The sequence below is a fragment of the Monopterus albus genome, unplaced genomic scaffold (assembly GCF_001952655.1).
Source record: "Monopterus albus unplaced genomic scaffold, M_albus_1.0 scaffold309.1, whole genome shotgun sequence".
NCBI lineage: Eukaryota > Metazoa > Chordata > Actinopteri > Synbranchiformes > Synbranchidae > Monopterus > Monopterus albus.
In genome coordinates, this window is record NW_018128189.1 from 286,437 (window position 1) to 305,728 (window position 19,292).

Genomic DNA, 19,292 nt, shown 5'->3' on the forward strand with positions numbered 1-19,292 from the left:
CTTCATATTCGGCTTACAGACCTGGGGTATCAATCTTTTCATCAAACTTTCAAAAAAGTATTTCCCATAATGTCAAACTACTCCCCATAAGGGTTTCACAGCCGTTTATGATACCAATTGGTGTAATGTCTGTTATGCTCAGAGAAACAACTTGATTAACATGAATTAATTAGCTTGTGCCTAATCTTTATCATGGTATCTTGTTAACTGCCTTTTATCCCACATCTTCATACCTGGGTAGTCACGTGTCATAAAAGTATCATATATCATGTTCAAGTTAACTATGCTCTGTGGCTGTGCTTCATAAAATATGCATTCATAAATAAAACATTCACTGAGCAGTGCAATCATCAAACATCACATGAAGGAATGCAGGTGGCATGTAGTTCCCTAAAAACATAAAGCAAACACACCGCTCATGTGTGACAAATAAAAAGAACATAGTTAAAAGAAACAAGGCACAAACTTTATACAAAAAAATGCCTTTCTGACAGACACACTGGAGGTACCCTAGCTCTGTCTGTCACTGATTAAAGGTCAGTACTAAAGGCTCTTTGTTAAAGCAACCTGAGAGGGGTCCCTTTCATCAGCTGACTTCAGGTGAAGACTTCCATCCTTCTGATGCAATTAAAAGTGGCTTCCAAATGCTGAAAGTAGCAGTCACAGTGAGTAAAAAAGCAACATTTTCCCATCACTCCCAAAGGTGTTTGTTGACCCTGTTAACTGCCAGTCCTTGCCTTGTAGAGAAAGGCAACAAAAAAAGGTTTGAGTATCCACTGACAAACCGAGACTGCTGCCCAGCTCCCATAGCACAAAAGGGGACGGCGGAGGCAAGCAGATGGATTCTTTGAGTGTGCATACAGTGTTTCATCTTGGCAGCCCCTACCGACCCCTACTCTGCCGGCCTACACGGGGGTTCGGGAGTGGTGGCAAAAGGGGGTGGTTCGTGTTTTGTGGGCGGAATGAGCCAGAGGAGCTTCCAGCGAGTGCCACACACTTCGGCAAGTGCCCACTGCCAGGATCTCTTTGAGCCATATCTGCCAAGAAAAACTGGCAGTTATTTGTGATCAAGTGTGTGTAATTAAAGCATTTAAAAACATCTTCAGAAATGTGCTTCTTTGGGACTCCACATATGTATCTGTCTGTTCAATATAAAGCTGAAGCTGCAAGCTTAGCTTAGCATAAAGACCAGAAGCAGTAGGATATTTTATAACTTTTGGACAGAGCCAGGCTAGCTGTTTCCACCTGTTTCCAGTCTCTGTGCTAAGCTAGGCTAACCTGCTGCTAGCTCCAGCTTGACGTTTAATGGACAGATATGAAAGTGATGTTGATTTTGTCAGCTAACTCTTGGTGGTGGTGCCCTACTTCTGGTATTAGAGCAGAATGAGTTAAGCAGACTCACATTTCATTTGAGAAATGAGCCATTTTCTCTATGGTGGTAGTATCCTGCAAGAAAAAGACAGGACAGGACAAAGCAAATTGAGCGTATCGTTACACAAAATAAGCTCCATCATGATGACTCAAGTGTCACATGATCAGTTGAAAACATGAGTGACATGAATGTAGTTCTCTGTATCGTGCTGTTGACAACTCCATCAATCAAAAACTTGTTTCCCACCTCATCACAGACATTTCGAACATTACAGCTTTGCTAAAATTCTTGACAAAAGCTGGTAAATGACTTTGGTTTGTCATCCCTTAAAATCTTGCAGGTAAACATAGTCAAGGACAGAACATTCAAGCACACTTGCATCCACACTCTTCCACAGCCTGACCACAGACTTTCACTTGAGTCTTCTCTATTGATCACTGCATTACTGGTATTGATTGTTTTATTTCTGTGTACTATCTGAGGAGTAGTGTGCTGCTGCCTTGCTCACTAGATCATTTTGAATAGACAAAACTTGCTTTCATCCTGCTAATTGGCACTGCAAATAAGTGCCATCATCACCATTTTTCAGATCCTACAAAGTGACACTAAACAGTTACAAGAAGATCAGAACCAGCTTTATTGGCCAGGTGTGTTGGACACATGAGGAATTTGACTCTGGTACAGCGGCTCTCAGTGTGCGTGGACATGCCCTTCAGTAAAGCACTGAGTAGACAAGTAAACAAGATAAGGCTGAGAGAACAAAAAAAGAAAAGAAACAGAATGTGCAAACATCACATTAGCAGAAATGCAGCAGAAAACATGTCATAAAACAAGATAATAAGTCCTCTAGTCATTAGTCAGTACTCACAGACAAGATGCCGGTCACCTGGGTGTAAAACAAGCTCGTCATGCCACCAAACATGACCACACCCATGAGCGCTGAGACTCGCAGTAGCGCCAGTTCATGACGAGTTGTAAACTTCTCCTGGCAAAGAAAACCACAAGGGCAACCCTATCTTAAAGCTCCAAGTGATGACTTTTTCACAGTAAAACATTAACTTTTGTATTTCCCCAGTGTTGCAGCAGACTCAGTATCAACGCATTTAGGCCAGTTATTGTCAACAGTGAGTACTTATTCATATATGCATAAACGTATATGTTGTCAGCTGAGGAGGAGAGCGTACCTGGTCTAGTTCTGACAGTGGCTCGAAATAATAGTACTGGCAAAAATCCAACACCACTGTGAACAAGCTGAGGACCTGAGTGTAGAAACAGAGCTGCAGGAAGAGCCAGTGGTTGTCTTCCCCTACACAGTTATTAATCCTTGAAATAAAGAAAATCCAGTTAGCAAAACATCTTGTATAGTGTGTCCCAGCATTAGACGTGCATCATCTGATATGATCTGATCTGGAGTCTGGACTGAATTTGCAGAAAGACAATATTTTGTGCAAAAATATTTGACAAGTTAAACAAGCCGTGCAGTGCATGTGTGATATGTAAGGTGAGAGCCTCATGACCGTGTGTGCATCCTTACCAGGGACAGTGGTGGTCCATCCTGCGGACACAGTGTCCGCAGCGACTGCAGTGGTGGGACCTTTTAGGTCTCATTAGATTGCACTTATTGCACAACTCCCAGTGTTCTCGTTCTGTGACGTACAGACAACAACCAGTAGAGTTGCTAACAGATGACAAAGTGACACCTTGTCTCCATTATGACAATGTTCAGTCATGTAGAGGTATAAAGATTTACAGATATACAGTAAAAACAGGCACAATCTGACACACTGTGGCAGTAGTAACTGGAAAATGTAGGCTTAAAATGAGCGGTAAAAGAATCAGAATAGTGAGGTGGGATTCTCTGTATCAATACCAGAGTGAGGTATGTGGGGGTCCACAGGAAGACGACCGGGATCTGCAGTGGAAGCTCTGAAGAGGGCCACTACGCAGAGCGCTGATGCTACGTAATAACCTGAAGGAATAAACCTTTTATTCCATTTTAAGGATCCACACACTTTCAATCCAAAGCAATTGTGCTAAAATTCTTAAGGCAACAGTTTAGACACTTATTTTGTAAATATCTCATCTGATACTGAATTGATACAGTGAAAACAAAGACACTCACAAACAACAATGGCCCATGGGATGTGTCCCTCATTGTAGTGTGGAAGCAGAACCAGCTTAGGAATGAAGACGGAGTTGTAGAGCCAGATCCCAACGCTGATGCACAGCCATCCCATGGGGTCCACCACAAAGTGCAGTCGAAGCTTCATGGCTGCCGGGACTCCAGGGACAACTACAGCGTACAAAGCGCACATGGTGGATGTTTGGTAAAACAGATCCAGAGAGGAGGCACTGACTTGACCCCTACTCTCTCTCACACGTTTCATGACCTTGATCTACATGTACTATAGTGGCTGTTATCTGTTACCATGTGCTTCAAATGAATAATCTATGAGAAAACAGTGACTTTTTGTCTAAAACTCTGCTACGTGAAAGTGAAACATGTGCATTGATGATGACCCAAAACAAAATAGATACAATTATCTGACATATTTTCTGAAAATGGCCATGAGCTGAAACCCCCATACAGGCCTCGCTGTGTTATAAAGCAGGTGCCTCAGCCTTAATTGTCTGACAACATCTTAAACAGATTTTAACATCAGCAGTATCTGCTAACCTAACATGGTCTAAACAGCCCTCATACCCCTGCTAGTAAGCGCTGCACCCCTTGTTATTGTAAAACCTGGCCGGCTCCATCATTCATACCACTGATACCACTGAAACCAGTGACAGCCGAGTGATGGGCTGGGCTCTGATGCCCCACTGTGTTAGCTAATATCACGGAACTCGCCCATGGTTCATATACAATTCACACATTAGCGCGTCTGGCGACACGCACAGTTTCTTTAACCTAAAAGGAAAAGACACCTACTTTTTGTAGCTGTTCTGGACAGTGCACGTACGGTGTCGGCGGAGCTACTTCCTCATCCGAGCCTCTGTGGGCTGGACAAGACCAGCACAGCACACATCCGCTTGTCTTTCAAAATAAAAGACTTTCGATATGTGTGTGTGTAGTAATAAAACAATAATAATAATAATAATAATAATAATACAACAAAACACGTTTAATTAAAGGAGTAAAGTAACGATTTACTCCATGTACTGTACTTAAGTACAATTTGGGGGGTTTTGTACTTTACTTGAGTATTTCCATGTTCTGTTAATTGATATTTGGACCACTACATTTTAAAGGCAAATATTGTTACCGCACTACATGTAGGCCTGTTTGATACATTTAGTCCATTTTCAGAATCAGATGAATAAAACAAAATACATGTACTCATAAGACTCCCCGGTGAGATAGTCACAAGCTACCCAGCAGTATATAAAGTACTTCATATTAGCTCCACTGTTAATATCTGCAGCATTACAGTGGTGAACACAATATTGTGTAAATAACTATAATGGAATAATATAATTCTCATTCATATGAAATGTGCCATTCTGCATAATGAGCACTTTTACTTAGACCATGGTATTGCTGCTGTACATAAGCAATCTTTTGGCACTACTGCATTTATACATGATAAGCAGCTCTCAGATGAGACAGAGTTGTATTTAATTTAGATATTTATTTTATTTGAAGCTATTTAACGAAACAAGTAAAACATAATATAAATTGTCTACTATACTAGATACATAACACATAAATTGATATAAATATCTGTATAGCCTACAGAGCAGACAAACATTAAACAAATGTGTATATTAATTGATTAAGCAATAAAAATAAATTAATCTGTACAAAGTTTGATCATTATCACTCTACCAATTCAGTCAGATTTGAAGCAAGAAAACCACACTGACTCTAACTTCTGCAATGTTAAGATTTGCCTTTTTTTCTTTTTATATTGTCTGTACTTGTATATACAGTTCCACTAAAACACACATTAAATATTAAAAGTCTGTCTATCTATCTATCTGCTCAAAAGACGTGATGCAGTGGTTTTGCACACTATCTGCTCTTTTAAATTCACATATAAATACAATATTTTGCAGCAGGTGGTTGTTTCAGATGTACTTTTGTATCATTAGGAAAGAAACTGGACTCTTGGGGGAACATGATGGGTGTGGTGTGAACATGATGGGGACACCGAAATCATTGTAAGCTCTTTTCTCTCTCGCTGAAAAATGTATGTTTTTATTCTAACGCCAGGTTCCCCAGTTTCCTTGTTAGCTCCTGGCTCTTTACGATGGCTTGACGCAGCTTTTGTGGACAGGTAGGCGGTGGACTCTGGAGCGCAGTGCACCACGGCAACACGAGAGCAGTCTGCTGCCGCCTTGTGGTCAAACCTGGATAATGCACGTGGAGACAGTCTGTTGTCTTCCCTTCTGAGAACTTTTAATTTTTTTCCGAGCACACATTCTCAGTGGCCATGCTTTGAACCTACAGCCACACTTTTAAGTTATCATTAAATTAGTATTCTGATAATAATTAGAACGATGCAGTTACTGACAAGAAATGACGCAATTCAACTTCCGCTAGCATTAGCGGCTGGTGTTTATTGATAGCAGCGCCAGTTATCATAATACTACTGTGGAAGTTTCGTTGTGTTAACGGGTTGAAATGGCATCCTCTAGCTCGTACAAACTCATGTGTTCCATCCCGGGCCATGAAATGGACATCCGGGGGATCACGGCTGCGGTTTTTCCAGAGGGGGCTTTGGTGTCTGTATCCAGAGACCGGACCGGAAGAGTCTGGGTGCCGAACTCAGGGTAGTTAGCATTAGCTTCCTACTGATTCATTGTGATGGTTGGCTGCGATTATTTCGATTTATAAGTAGCTCTTTGGGAAGGAGAAGTGCTCTGACCAAGAAGGGAAGAAAGCCAAACCACACCCAGCTTGTTAAAGTTATTTACTACTTACAACTTCGTCTTAGCGTTGGTGCGTTAGCTAGTACGCGCATTGCTATTCAATTTAGCTTTGTCATTCGTTCAGCTGAAACTCCCAGTGTACATAGCGCGGATGTTTGAGTAGTTAAGGAAGTTCACAAATGTTTTTGTCTGTCGTTTAATTAACCTAGCCTCATTCTAACTGTCATCCAAACACGTGTTCCCACTCCAGTAACTCTGGTCACTGATCACGTCATTACCCTTTTCTCTCCTCTTGACAGCCCTGACAAAGGTTTCACAGAGATGCATTGTATGTCTGGCCACTCAAACTTTGTATCTTGTGTGTGCACCGTTGCACCAAGTGAAGCATATCCTCGAGGACTTATTGCCACAGGTGGAAATGATAATAACATTTGTGTTTTCACACTGGACCAACCACAGCCCCTATTCACTCTCGAGGGTCACAAGAATACAGGTGAGACATTCTGTGTTGTACAACTCTGAGTATTTAAACATGTCAATTAGTATCTCACTTGAAACTACATTGTGTCTGGTGTCAAATGTGTTACACTTAATCTTTACAGTTTGCAGTCTGTCATCTGGGAGGTTTGGGACACTTCTTAGTGGCTCCTGGGATACCACAGCCAAAGTGTGGCTCAGTGAGAAGTGCATAATGACCTTGCAGGTATGCTGATGCTTCTGTGATGGCAGATCTTTTAAAAGAGGTGGCTAGTCAACATTTGGCTTCATTGATACTGCGTGTAACTGACATTTAGACCTTTACAGTATGTTTTGGCTTTGGTTTAATATATTCAGCTGTAACAAGTGGCAGTAAGGCTTGTGACAGAGCATATTCTCTGCTTGTTCATTTTGCTACAGGGTCACACTGCAGCAGTGTGGGCAGTGGTCATATTATCTGAACAAGGCCTTATGCTGTCTGGATCAGCAGATAAGACCATAAAGCTTTGGAAAGCTGGCCGATGCGAGAAGACATTTACAGGTGAGTACTTGCAGGTGTTTAACATAGGTAAATAAATACTGGTCATCTTTGGTTTTGTTCTCAGGTGTAGTTAACATAAGCAGTATACCCCACCAATATGCTCCATCCCCTCACAACCCTCAAGGATAAATAGAATAGCTGTCAGAAGGATTGACATGGTATCATTTCTTGCTGATAACTGGACACTGAAATAATTGGATTAATGTCCTCAGCCATTATATTTCAAAACACTTGTGGGATTTTCAAGTGTTCTTGGGTTCACATGACATGACTACAACTGTCTTTTTTTCTTCCATTCTAGGCCATGAGGACTGTGTAAGGGGACTGGCAGTGATCAGCAGCACTGAGTTCTTCTCTTGCAGCAATGATGCCAGTATCAGAAGGTGGCTGGTGACAGGTGAATGTGTGCAGGTCTATTACAGCCACACCAACTACATCTACAGCCTAGCTGTCTTCCCCAATAGCCAAGGTTTGTTCTCCTATATTAAGATTTAAATGCCCATATGAGAGTCTAGTAATGTGCATGCGTTATCTACTGAATTAGCACCCACCTATTTTCCTGCTGGTCCTAGTTGACCCTGACCGAGCTTTCTTTTCCATCAGATTTTGTAAGCACAGGAGAGGACAGGACTGTGAGGATATGGAGGAAGGGGGAGTGCTCTCAGACCATTCGCCTGCCTGCCCAGTCTGTCTGGTGCTGCTGTATTCTACCTAATGGAGATATAGCTGTTGGGGCCAGGTAACAAGAATTGAATTTGGCAAGCTTTGTCCATAATCATTTCTCCTTTTGTCACGCCATAAGGGTTTAAACACCTTTTTCCACTGCAGTGTTTCCTATACACCACCATATCAATATGTATGACTGTACATATTGGTTTAAAATAGGCCAAATCTTATTTCATTTGCCAAGGTTACTAGCCTGCTACTACTGCTTTTAATAAAAAACAATTGCGTACCCCCCAGCTACTGCCACAGGTTGAATCTAATTCTGTGGAAAACACTGCACTCTTCTTCCTCATTGCATTTCTGAGATGTTGCGGTCGCACAGTGGTGATTTTCAGATGAACAGACAAAAGTAAATAGTTTTGTGGGGCAACTCTCTTCCTACAGTGATGGCATTATCCGTGTATTTACGGAAGCTGAGGACCGCATGGCCAGTGCACAGGACCTACAGGCCTTTGAGGATGAGCTGTCCAAGGCCACCATCGACCCCAAGACAGGTGACCTTGGAGACATCAATATGGAGGATCTTCCTGGAAGGGAACACCTTAATGAGCCTGGTAATAAAATAGGCTGATGTTTGTTTTTCTCATATATAAAATCACTGTGTCTGGTCATCTCACAGTTCAGTCTGATAATGAAAAAATGCCATGCTTTTTCTGCATCAAGATGGTTTTGTTTGCTTGTTTCTTCCAGGGAATCGTGATGGACAGACGCGGCTGATTAAAGATGGGCAGAAGGTGGAGGCGTATCAGTGGAGTGTCAGTGATGACCGCTGGATGAAAATCGGAGATGTGGTCGGAGGCTCAAACCAACAGACGTCCAAGAGCGTGATGTATGAAGGAAAGGTACGGCCACAAGCCGACTGACAGGGCAAACAATGGATGCATGTATGAGAACAGTCATTAATGAACTGATGTTCCTTCAGGAGTATGACTATGTCTTCTCCATTGATGTGAATGAGGGAGGGCCGTCCATGAAGCTGCCTTACAACATGTCAGAGGACCCCTGGCTGACAGCGCACAACTTCCTGCAGAAGAATGACCTTAGCCCCCTGTTCCTTGACCAGGTCGCCAATTTTATTATAGAGAACACCAAAGGTCATGTGGTGGGTCCAGCCCAGCCTGCTGTTGGTGACCCATTCACTGGTGAGGACAGAAGATGGACACTAGGGCTTGTTCAGAAGCAGTCGATTTTATCTTGTTGTTACAGTGTTTGAGGTGTTTTGTCTTCCTCTGACAGGTGGGGCTCGGTATATCCCCGGATCTTCTGATGATAGGTCAGCCTTTGGAGCTGATCCCTTCACAGGTACAGTGTGTTTACCGAAAGGTTTTTTCACAAACTGAGCATTAGCATGTATGTTATTTTCATAGTGGTTTATTTTTTTTATCCACAGGTTCTGGCCGCTACATCCCAGGGTCTGGTCCAGTGCCAGATGCTCATGGTGGTGTGGCAGATCCCTTCACAGGTGAGCCGCATACGGAGGGAACAGTGTAAACCTCATTTTAATGGATAAAACAGGACATGAGGAATAGACCCAGCAGAAACTGAGGCCAATGTCACTTGCATGTCTCAGTTGTGTAACACTTGTTGGTTCTTGCTTCTCCCTACTTGGCAGGTGGAGGCGCCTACTCCTCAGCAGCCCTCAGACAGATGACAACCAACATTTACTTCCCCAAGACTGATGGTGTGACCTTTGAGCAAGCCAATACCTCACAGATCATCAGTAAGCATTTTAAGTATGGGTTAAATGATGTGCCACTACAAACATCATGAAGACATGCTGTTCATGTATTTCCTTTCAGTTATGTAAACTGTACTAAAATGTATAAGTTGACCAAGTGCTGATTTTCTTTTTTTTTTCTTCTTACATTGTTCATTGAATTTTCCTTTCTGTGTGAGGAGTCATTGCTTTGTTCTCTTCTTACCAGCCAAGCTGAGGGAGCTGAATGGAGGTGCTCCTACAGAGCATAAGCTCTCTGAGGAGTTCCTGGAAAGCCTTGAGCAGCTCCTGCTGTCTGTTTGTGGGCTGAACTCCTCTGAACCTCCACCAACCATCCAACAGATCAACCTGCTCTGGAAGGCCTCTCACTGGCCTGAAGGTATGACATTCTGACCCGGTTTTTTAATTTCATTGTGTTCTTGTTCATTGACTTGTTTTCAATGAACAAAAACAGAAAAAGGAACATGATTTAAAGGCTCTTCAGTTCATTACTTTTCACTAATCAGACTCTACTTTTCTCCCCCTTGGATTCTAGACATTGTGTTTCCTGTCCTGGATATTATGAGACTGGCGGTGCGCCACCCACAGGTTAACCAGAGTCTCTGTGGAGAGGCTGAGGGTGTCCAGCTGTGCAACCACCTGTTAAACCTGATGAGGCCTGAGGGACGTCCTGCCAACCAGATGCTGGCACTGCGGATTCTCTGTAACTGCTTTAGTGGCAGGCATGGCCGAGCCCTCCTCATGGCACAGCGTGAAATGGTGCTATCACGTTCTGCTGAACTGTCTACTGTCTGCAATAAGAACATCCACATTGCCTTGGCCACTCTGGTGCTAAACTACGCTGGCTGCCTGCACAGCCAGCCTGATCTTGAGGCCAAGGCCCAATGCCTCTCTGTGGCTAGCAGAGCTCTGGAGACTGTAAAAGACAAGGAGGCTGTGTTTAGGCTGCTGGTGGCCTTGGGAACTACTGTGGCTTCAGACCAGACAGCCCAGGACCTGGCTCGCTCCTTAGGGGTCAGCTCTCAGATTTCCAAGTACTCATCAGTGTCTGATCCATCTAAGGTGGGTGACTGTTGCCAGCTGGTTTTAAAAGAACTACAATGATATGTATTATTAGAAAAAAAGCACTTATTTCTTATTATTACCATGTTCTGCTTAATTGTGGTGGAGACTAAAATAAATGTATGATCCACAATAAAAAAAATAGTATAGATGAAATCTCTGTGTTTTATTACTGTGTTCCTTGACCAAATTTGGCAAATGGAAGTTGAATGCATGCAATGATGGCTTATTAGTGTGTATGAAATATTAATGACACAATATAAAGTCAAGTCTATTTCTAGTCTCCAACGTTCAATATGATTTCCCACTGCCATGGAAATAAAGTGAACAGGAGAAAAACAGCTCTGGTGAGGGGCCTGACTTTGACCTGACTTTCTATAAAAACTATTTATTGTGCTTTCTGTTTACTAAAACAGTAATTTTCAAATCTTGAAAAGCTTGTCTTCCACTACTACTATTGGTGGGATAGTGTAGAACCAGTTTATCTTATTAAACATCAAATTAAAAATAAGAGGGGCCACCTCTGTCTTGGAAAGTAACTGTTTAAAAGTCAAATATAGAGGAAGATATCATTTCAAGACTGAGATATGAACAAACCAGACTAATTAGTACATTGTTTCAATGATCAAACATTATTGTGGTTTAAACGAAACAATAGAATGTATTTAAGGAATGCCCAAGATATCAAGAGAGAGCATATATGATACATTACAAATAAACTCAGTGAAGTGTGCTATAGCAGTCATTTGTTCTTTCTTTTAGTTTAAAAAGGTTGCTAGACAGGTTTTCTTGATCCATGCTCCTATCTAGAAGGTGGTGGTAATGCACATTTTGCAACATGACGTTTCGACCAGTCAGCATCGGACAGTCTTAGGGCATTTCGTACGTTTCTCAACAATGAGGAGGAATTTGACTCTGGTACATCGGCTCTCAATGTGCAAACAGTAAACCAGCATAAGGCTGTAATATAACAAAATAAGCACTAATAACAGCAACACTGACGGCAACAACATGGATTTTACGTCTCTGATAGTCATCAATTTCTGTAACTAGGGCACCTATTCTATCCCTCACATGAAAATATGTGCTTGCAAAATTACGTGTGGCAAAAACAAGACCAGCACATTTCAAAATAAAAGTGTTATCTTACCTTTACTGTAATCATTCAGTTTTTAGATCGGGAATTCACAGTCCACACAGATCAACTAAATTTGGTAAAGTCCAATGTGCAGGAGTTATGTGTAAAAGGCTCCTGCTCACCTTTTATTATTGCTGGCAAACGTTGATCTGTGCAGTCCGACATGGAATCCAGCAAGCCAGTTCGGACCATCTGCTCAGAATTCAGCCAATTCTGAAGGTCACGGCACCAAGTTGTAATACCCCAGTTATTTTATTGGACAGATCTGAGTAAGGAAGGAGTCCGTCTTTCTTGATTTTAGTGCTGGGTTATTTAAAAAATGTATAAATACAGATTACAGAACACAATCCAGGTGGCTCTCTTCCTCAGACAAGCTGCTGGAGAAGAGAGCTCGCTCCATAACACAGAGCCTAATACATTTATAAGGTTTTGGGCTAACCCCTTACACAAACAGATATAGAAATATCACAGGTTGGAGACAGTCCGACGTCTCCTTCTCTTATCTTATGCTCCACATGCGTCAAGCATTAATCAGAACAAATGAAGAACTCCATGTGTGTGCATGTTGTTACGTGGTGTGTAACTAAAACAATCATTCAGACATAAATCTAACACAAAATTAAAACAAGAAAACAATGGATGTCAAGATACACTTTACATATTTAACATCATCTTCTAACCTTGAAGCAAAGCAGACTAGAGCAGACTTCAAATATTACTAACTGCGTTACCAACTGATGCTGCCCCGGGCGTCAGAGGGTGGTGTGAGCAGCCCGCTGCTGCAACGGGCCAGAGGCAACAAGCAGGTGGAGTACCTGGACCTGGACCTCCACACTGGGTGACTGACACCAACAAGACAGGTAACACTGCTCTCTCCTTGGTGTCATGTCACACACATTACAAAACAGTTCTATTGTGAGGCTTTCTCTAAAAATCATTGTTCTTGTCTGGTGGGAGTTGAGCCACTAGAGGGCGCCAGGTCTGGACTGTGTTCCTGTAAATCATGTCAACACTTCATGTGTTTAAATATTTTACATTTGTTCTTTGACACTCACTGTACGTATCCTCTGTATTATGTTTACAGTTTAGTAATAAGTATGTTCTGCTCTCACTGGCTGCATCACATCTTTTACTAACGTTTCTCACAGTGGATCGTTGATTAATTCATGTAACAAGTAAAACTTTTTCTGTATCTGCACATCTAGAAACTCTTAAAACTGTATAAATTAGATCAAACCTTAAATATTAAAATATTTTAAAGCATGACACATTCGATAAAACCTTAAATATTTTAATTATTACTTAAAAGCTACAATTACATGACAAATAGCAACATGCATGCGCATAGCTGTGGTAAACTGAGTTCTTTGTACCCCTTCAGTCTTCCCAACACTAGCAAGCAAAATTTATTTTTATAGCACCTTTCTGAACCTATGTTACAAGGTGCTTTACAATAAAACATAAAAAATAAATAAAACAAAATATCAAAAATAATACATCAATCAGTCAAGTTGTTAAAAACCCATGAATACAGATGCATTTTGAGCAGTGATCTAAAAACAGTCTGGTTCGGAGCAGATCTAATCTCCCATGGCAGACCATTCCACAGTATAGGAGCCCAAACTGAAAAAGCTCAGTCTCCCCAATGTTTCAGTCTGGACTTCGGTACTTTCAGGAACAACTGATTAGAAGACCTAAGTGTCCTTTCAGGAGCATAAAAACACACAAGCTCAGATATACGAAGGTGCCAGACCATGTACAGTCTTATAGGCAAACATCAACAATTTAAAATCAATCCGAAAACAAACAGGAAGCCAATGTAGAGAGGCAAGGACTGGAGTTATATGCTCATGAGGCCGTGTATTAGTCAAAAGATAAGCTGCTGCATTTTGGACCAACTGTAGTCGGGACAATAAGGCTTGAGAAATGCCAGCACACAGTGCATTACAATAATCAAGTCTAGAGCTAATAAAGGCATGAATTGCCTTTTCAAAATCACTAAAAGAAATAAAGCATTTAACCTTAGCCAGAAGTCTCAACTGAAAGAAGCTGGCTTTAACCACAAACTTTATCTGTTCGTCCAGCTTAAGAGCACCATCAAATACCATCCTAAGATTCTTTACGAGGCCTCGGAGGCCAAAGAGTTAGGAATATCAAAATTACCAAAACCTGAGTTACCAATTAAAACACATTCGGTCTTACTTTCATTAATATGTAAGAAATGATCTGATATCCAAGCCTTAATGTCCCTCAGGCAATCCATCAAGGTCTGTAATGAGTTGCTCCTCTTGACATTCAATGGCAAATAAATTTGAATATCATCTGCATAACAGTGAAAAGACAACCCATATTTCATAAAAATAGATCCTAGGGGAAGTAAATACAAAGAAAAGAGGACTGGCCCAAGGATGGATCCCTGAGGAACAACAGAGGAAGAGAACTCATCAATGTGTACAGAAAAACTCCCATCAGACAAATATGATTCAAACCATTTAAGAACAACACCATGAAGTCCTACAAACTGCTGCAGATGGGACAATAAAATACAATGGTCTACTGTGTCAAAAGCAGCTGAAAGGTCTAAGAGAATCAAAATAGCAGTATTTCCTTCATCCACATTCAACAAAAGATCATTAAATACCCACAACAGCTTTGATTTGGTACTATGGTGTGTCTGAAAACCAGACTGGAACTTTTCGAATATCCCATTTTTGTCTTTAAAAAAAATAAAATAAAATAAAAAATAAAAAAAAGTCTGTAACAGTATAAAAACTGTTTTCTCTAAAATCTTAGACAAAAATGGTTAGAAACTAAGAAAACTGGTCTAAAATTCGATAACACAGTACTATCAAGATTGGGTTTTTTAAGAATTGGTTGAACGGCTGCATGTTTAAGTGCCGTTGGGACAATCCCAGAAACCAAAGAGCCATTAATAAGATTGACAATGTCCAAACCAATACTATGAAAAACCTCTTTAAATCAGAGCTGCCGCCATAATGTCCAAAGGACAATGAGAAGGTTTCAAATGCTGAACTACTTTCATAAGAGCAGTTAATGAAATAGGCTCAATCTGGTCAAAAACAGATGAGCATATAGGAGCAACAGAAGGATCCAGAACAGAATCATCAATCTGGGACCTGATCATAACAATTTTAAAACTGAAGAAACTCAGTACAAGTAACAGAGGACACATCCGTCCAAGCAGCAGTGGATGGATATAAGACTGCATTTATGGTGCTGAACAACACCCTGGGTTTATGACAATTATTCACAATAAGACTGGAAAAATATTGACATCTAGCAATTTCGACAACACTTTGATAATCTCTTAATCATTTTTTTTTAATGTTCAGCAAAATGTGAAGATGATCTTTTTTCCACTTCCGCTCAGCCCGCCTACATAATGATCTAAGTGAACGGGTGTTTTCATTTAGCCAAGGTTCCAACTTAATTCTGGCTCATTTATTCCTAAACAGAACACACAAGTCAAGAATATCAGTGCATGTAGAGCTAAACCAAAATAATAGTTCCTACAGTTTCATGACCAACATCCAGTAAAATATGAGGCTGTAAGTCATTATAGGCAGAGGAAAATAATTCAGCTGTCTTGGGAGTAATCAAGCAGCGTCACAGGGCAGGCATACTAGAAGTATTTATAGAATAAGAAATTATAGCAACGAATAAAACAGGCAAATGATCAGAAATCCCCACATCACAAATATCAGTCAAGCAGACAGGGACACCACTCGAAAGCACCAAATCAAGAGTATGGCCTTGAGCATGAGTAGGTCCATTTACAAACTGGGTTAAATTAAGAGTCAATATTGTTAATAAAAATGCATAACCACAGGGTCCATTGGGCAGCACACTTGAATATTAAAATCTCCAAAAACTGTCATATTTTGGCATAATTCCAGCAAGAAAGTTGGAGAAATCACAAAACAAATCCTCATTGAATTTAGGAGGGTGATAAACTGCCACACACAAAATAGGGCAGCTCACCTTTATCACAAACAGCTGCATTTCAAAGCTGGAATAAGCATCCACAGTGATTTGCCGACAATCAAAACAATTTCTAAAAATTGTTGCCACCACCACCTCTCCCCATAGTCCTTGGCGAGTTGAAAAAGTTACAGTCCAGGTGAAGGAGTTCAGAGAAGGTTTCCAATTCACCGGGCCTCAGCCAAGTCTCAGTTACTAGCATAAAATCCAGGACATGAGAAGAAATCCTCTAAGATATAAGTCTTGTTCACTAACGATCTCTAGCATTAATAAGAGCCATCCTCAGAGTAGACCGCCTGGTAGGTAGGTGCGACGCCTGGTACAACGGGCATAAATTAGCCCAAGCTACACCTCATAGAACGTCACTGAATCCTATGTCGTAAAGAGTAGACAAGTGGTTCAGTACAACCATGGCCGGAACCATCTGTAGCAGTCCCTACGAACTCTCAACATGAACGGACAGTCACAGCTTAAATTATATCAACTGTTAGAAAGGTAAAGATCAGACACGGGACAATGCCCCAGATAGGCCTTAAGCCTCACTAACACCCCTCCTCTCTTTCCCCGTCTACAGCCCTTCCTCCGTGGAAGACCGCAGGAAGAACAGCAAAGATAGGGTGGAACAGCTGCTAGAAATGGAGGAAGGCTCTTTGATGACTTTCCCAGCTCGAAGATAAGCAACTTTTTCATTGAGGCCCTAATCCTAATACTAATAAGGGTAAGGCGATGATATACCAAGGCACACGAGGTGTTCTGAAAACAGTGTAAAAGACATATAAAACCAAACCACAAACACAACAGCCACAGACTGCAAGCCAGCACCATCTTGGATGAACAGCCAACCCAAAAAGAGACGTGGCCCGTTTGCTGACTAAGAACTTTAACATCAGAGGCTGAGGTTGAAAATAAATCCCCTTATTAAAAAATTGCATAATCCAAAAAAAAGTACTTTCAAAAATGTTCAAATAATTACAATACAATTCATAAGTACATGTTTGTAACCAGAGCGATCAGGGATGACGTCGTCGGACATGAGGCAGGAATGGGTTACATTCTCATCCTTGTTAAACAGACGAGGACTCTGTGCCAGAATGTCAATCTTGGTTTTGAGCTGTATGATTGAAATGAGACATCAGTAAGTGCAGATAAAGGACTGACACATTTAAAGTCAAAGTTAAAAACAATACCTGTCGGCAGTGGCGTTGTGTTGAACACTTTTATGACAGCCACCAGAACTGTTAGAACTTGAGCTAGTATCAGTAGAGTCAGAAGAAGGATTTCCCCATTTGTGAATCCATGCGAGTGTTTTCTTTCACCTATGTGGAGACAATAGAAGCGTTTGTGTACACACAACACAAACAGTACATCCAGTCAGTAGTAGTGGACCACAACAGCATTTGAAGATAAAAATAAATCAGCCAAACAAAAAGACATTAAAAAGTAACAAATGTACATTTTCCATCAAACACAGGTTGTTTGAACAGTGACTGTCACGTCCAAAGGTGAAGCAGCCTGTAGTGTGACAGTCGTACACTGACACAAAGAGTCTGGGATGATGTTCATTCCACCTGACTGATTGACTGTCCTCGGTACCCACAGTCACAACAAACTCTTACATGTTGGGGAAGCCTGCACTGGTCCTGGGTCGGTGTGGTGATACCTGTATAGCTCTTTAGAGGGAGGACTGGAGCCTGTGGCTGAGGACCACACCAGCATGCCAGGGGCAAAGTTCTCTCCCGTGTTGTGAGCATAATGGGCCCATTTCTGATGGTTCTGCTCCAGGAGGGTGTGCAAGAGCTGGGTTGGCCACTGCAGGCCATATAAGAATCTGCAGCTGGAGGGCAAGACGGCTGGTGTTCAACCTGGCTTAGCCTTCGTGAAACGTATTCAGCCAGGATGCACTTTGGAGACTAGGTCAAGTCTCCATTCGTCTTGTCTTGGATTTCAGAATTCTGATTTTGTGAATTATCCCTCTGGTCAAGACTGTATGTTTGCATTTATTAAAATATTTCACTTGTAAAAAGTCAGTGATGAATGAGAGAGCATCTCAGGAACAATACAAATCTCTACCAAACATCAGTTATTGTGTCTTGATGTAACAAGTAAACAGTAAACCAATATGACAGCATCATTCTGAAGCTTAATGCTCATGAAAATCAACTCCATTATAAATGAAATGAGCCTGCCAGAAAGTCAGGCTGGATTATCTCTTATGCAAAGCTGCTTGTCACAAAAAGGAAAAACACAAAACCTACAACAAATAACAAAGAAGCAAAATGTGTAAAAACACAAGACTAACAACCTCAAACTGAACTGCCCACTTTGAGGCTCTACATTGAGGTAGCAGGGTGTTTCAGCTGAGGTGGTGCTGGTCCTGAAATTTAAGCTGGAGTTTTTTGTCTTTAACAGAGAAAAATGATAAACTAACAAATTATTTTATCCTTTGTTTCACACTTTTACTTTCCCCTAATCACCATGGCCCACCCACAAGTCAAGAACACTTGACATGTTTGGAATATAGGAACGATATCACCTCCATCACTGTCTGGTTTGGCTCAGCAACCAAACAATAACCCTCAGTGCAATACCTGTAAATATACATTGTACAGATTATACAGATCCGTGCAGGTCTCTATTTTTAAGTACTCTATTTTTATTCCCATTTATCTCATTTCACAATGAGCATTCCTTGGTCTGTCTGCATTGTTTACTGCCTGTTTATATTGTTTATTTTGCATTGTGTGCACTGTTGCTGTTAATACCGTTTATTTTGTTATATTACACAGCATTACACAACCTTAGGTTGTACCATCTAGTTTATCCTTATTACTTGAATTCAGTTTTCATATTCTGTTATTCTGTGTTTATTCTATTTAGTTTCTTAAATGTTATGGGCATTCAACATTAGATGAGAGAAACAGTATTTCAATTTGCACATATAGTGAAATGACAATAACAATCTTTGATCTCTTATGTTGGTTTACTCTTTACTTGCCCCTTGCATGGGGATATGTACATGCTGAGAGCCGATATACCAGAATCAAATTCCTCATGTTTGACACACCTGGGGCCTATTTCAAGAAGGCGGTTTTGTCGAAACTCAGAGTTTGTTAACCCCGAAATGAGGGCAACTCGGAGTTTTCGGTTTCAGAAACGGAGGTAACTTAAACCCGTGAAGCGGGGTAAGTTAAACCCGTTTCACAAAGAGAGGTAATCTAAACTCAGAGTCAGTTACTAAATTACTCTGTGAACCTAACCTGCTGGCGAGCAGGTTTTGTTCAGGAAACTCAGAGTTTCCTCTGGGTCTCCACCCCTTTTTAAAGTGAAAGGTGTTTAATACCTCATTTAATCTTTCAGTACATTCATAGATTGCACACGTTTC

The 19,292-nt window shown here is 41.1% G+C and overlaps 2 protein-coding genes across 3 annotated transcripts; one reads left to right on the forward strand and one right to left on the reverse strand.

Annotated features, from left to right (window-relative positions):
• Window positions 1–892: 892 nt before the first annotated feature.
• zdhhc21 (zDHHC palmitoyltransferase 21) lies at window positions 893–4,390 on the reverse strand. The gene is made up of 8 exons (XM_020623732.1): window positions 4,305–4,390; window positions 3,495–3,665; window positions 3,243–3,341; window positions 2,907–3,018; window positions 2,557–2,695; window positions 2,241–2,357; window positions 1,403–1,446; window positions 893–1,037 (listed from the first exon to the last, which is right to left on the reverse strand). The coding sequence occupies exons 2-8, from the start codon at window positions 3,640–3,642 to the stop codon at window positions 893–895; spliced, it is 804 nt and encodes a 267-aa protein (XP_020479388.1). The 5' UTR covers window positions 3,643–3,665; window positions 4,305–4,390.
• Window positions 4,391–5,881: 1,491 nt separating this feature from the next.
• On the forward strand, window positions 5,882–10,943 carry plaa (phospholipase A2-activating protein). Of its 2 annotated transcripts, none has more exons than XM_020623763.1 (14): window positions 5,882–6,148; window positions 6,547–6,740; window positions 6,850–6,950; window positions 7,145–7,265; window positions 7,567–7,734; window positions 7,869–8,004; window positions 8,376–8,545; window positions 8,682–8,833; window positions 8,914–9,133; window positions 9,228–9,293; window positions 9,382–9,453; window positions 9,604–9,711; window positions 9,917–10,087; window positions 10,244–10,943. In XM_020623763.1, exons 1-14 carry the CDS (start codon window positions 6,000–6,002, stop codon window positions 10,810–10,812), a joined length of 2,397 nt encoding a protein of 798 aa, XP_020479419.1. In that variant the 5' UTR covers window positions 5,882–5,999; the 3' UTR covers window positions 10,813–10,943. The 2 variants fall into 2 exon arrangements, with proteins under 2 accessions (XP_020479419.1, XP_020479420.1); XM_020623764.1 differs by lacking the exon at window positions 5,882–6,148 and adding an exon at window positions 6,203–6,317.
• Window positions 10,944–19,292: the final 8,349 nt, after the last annotated feature.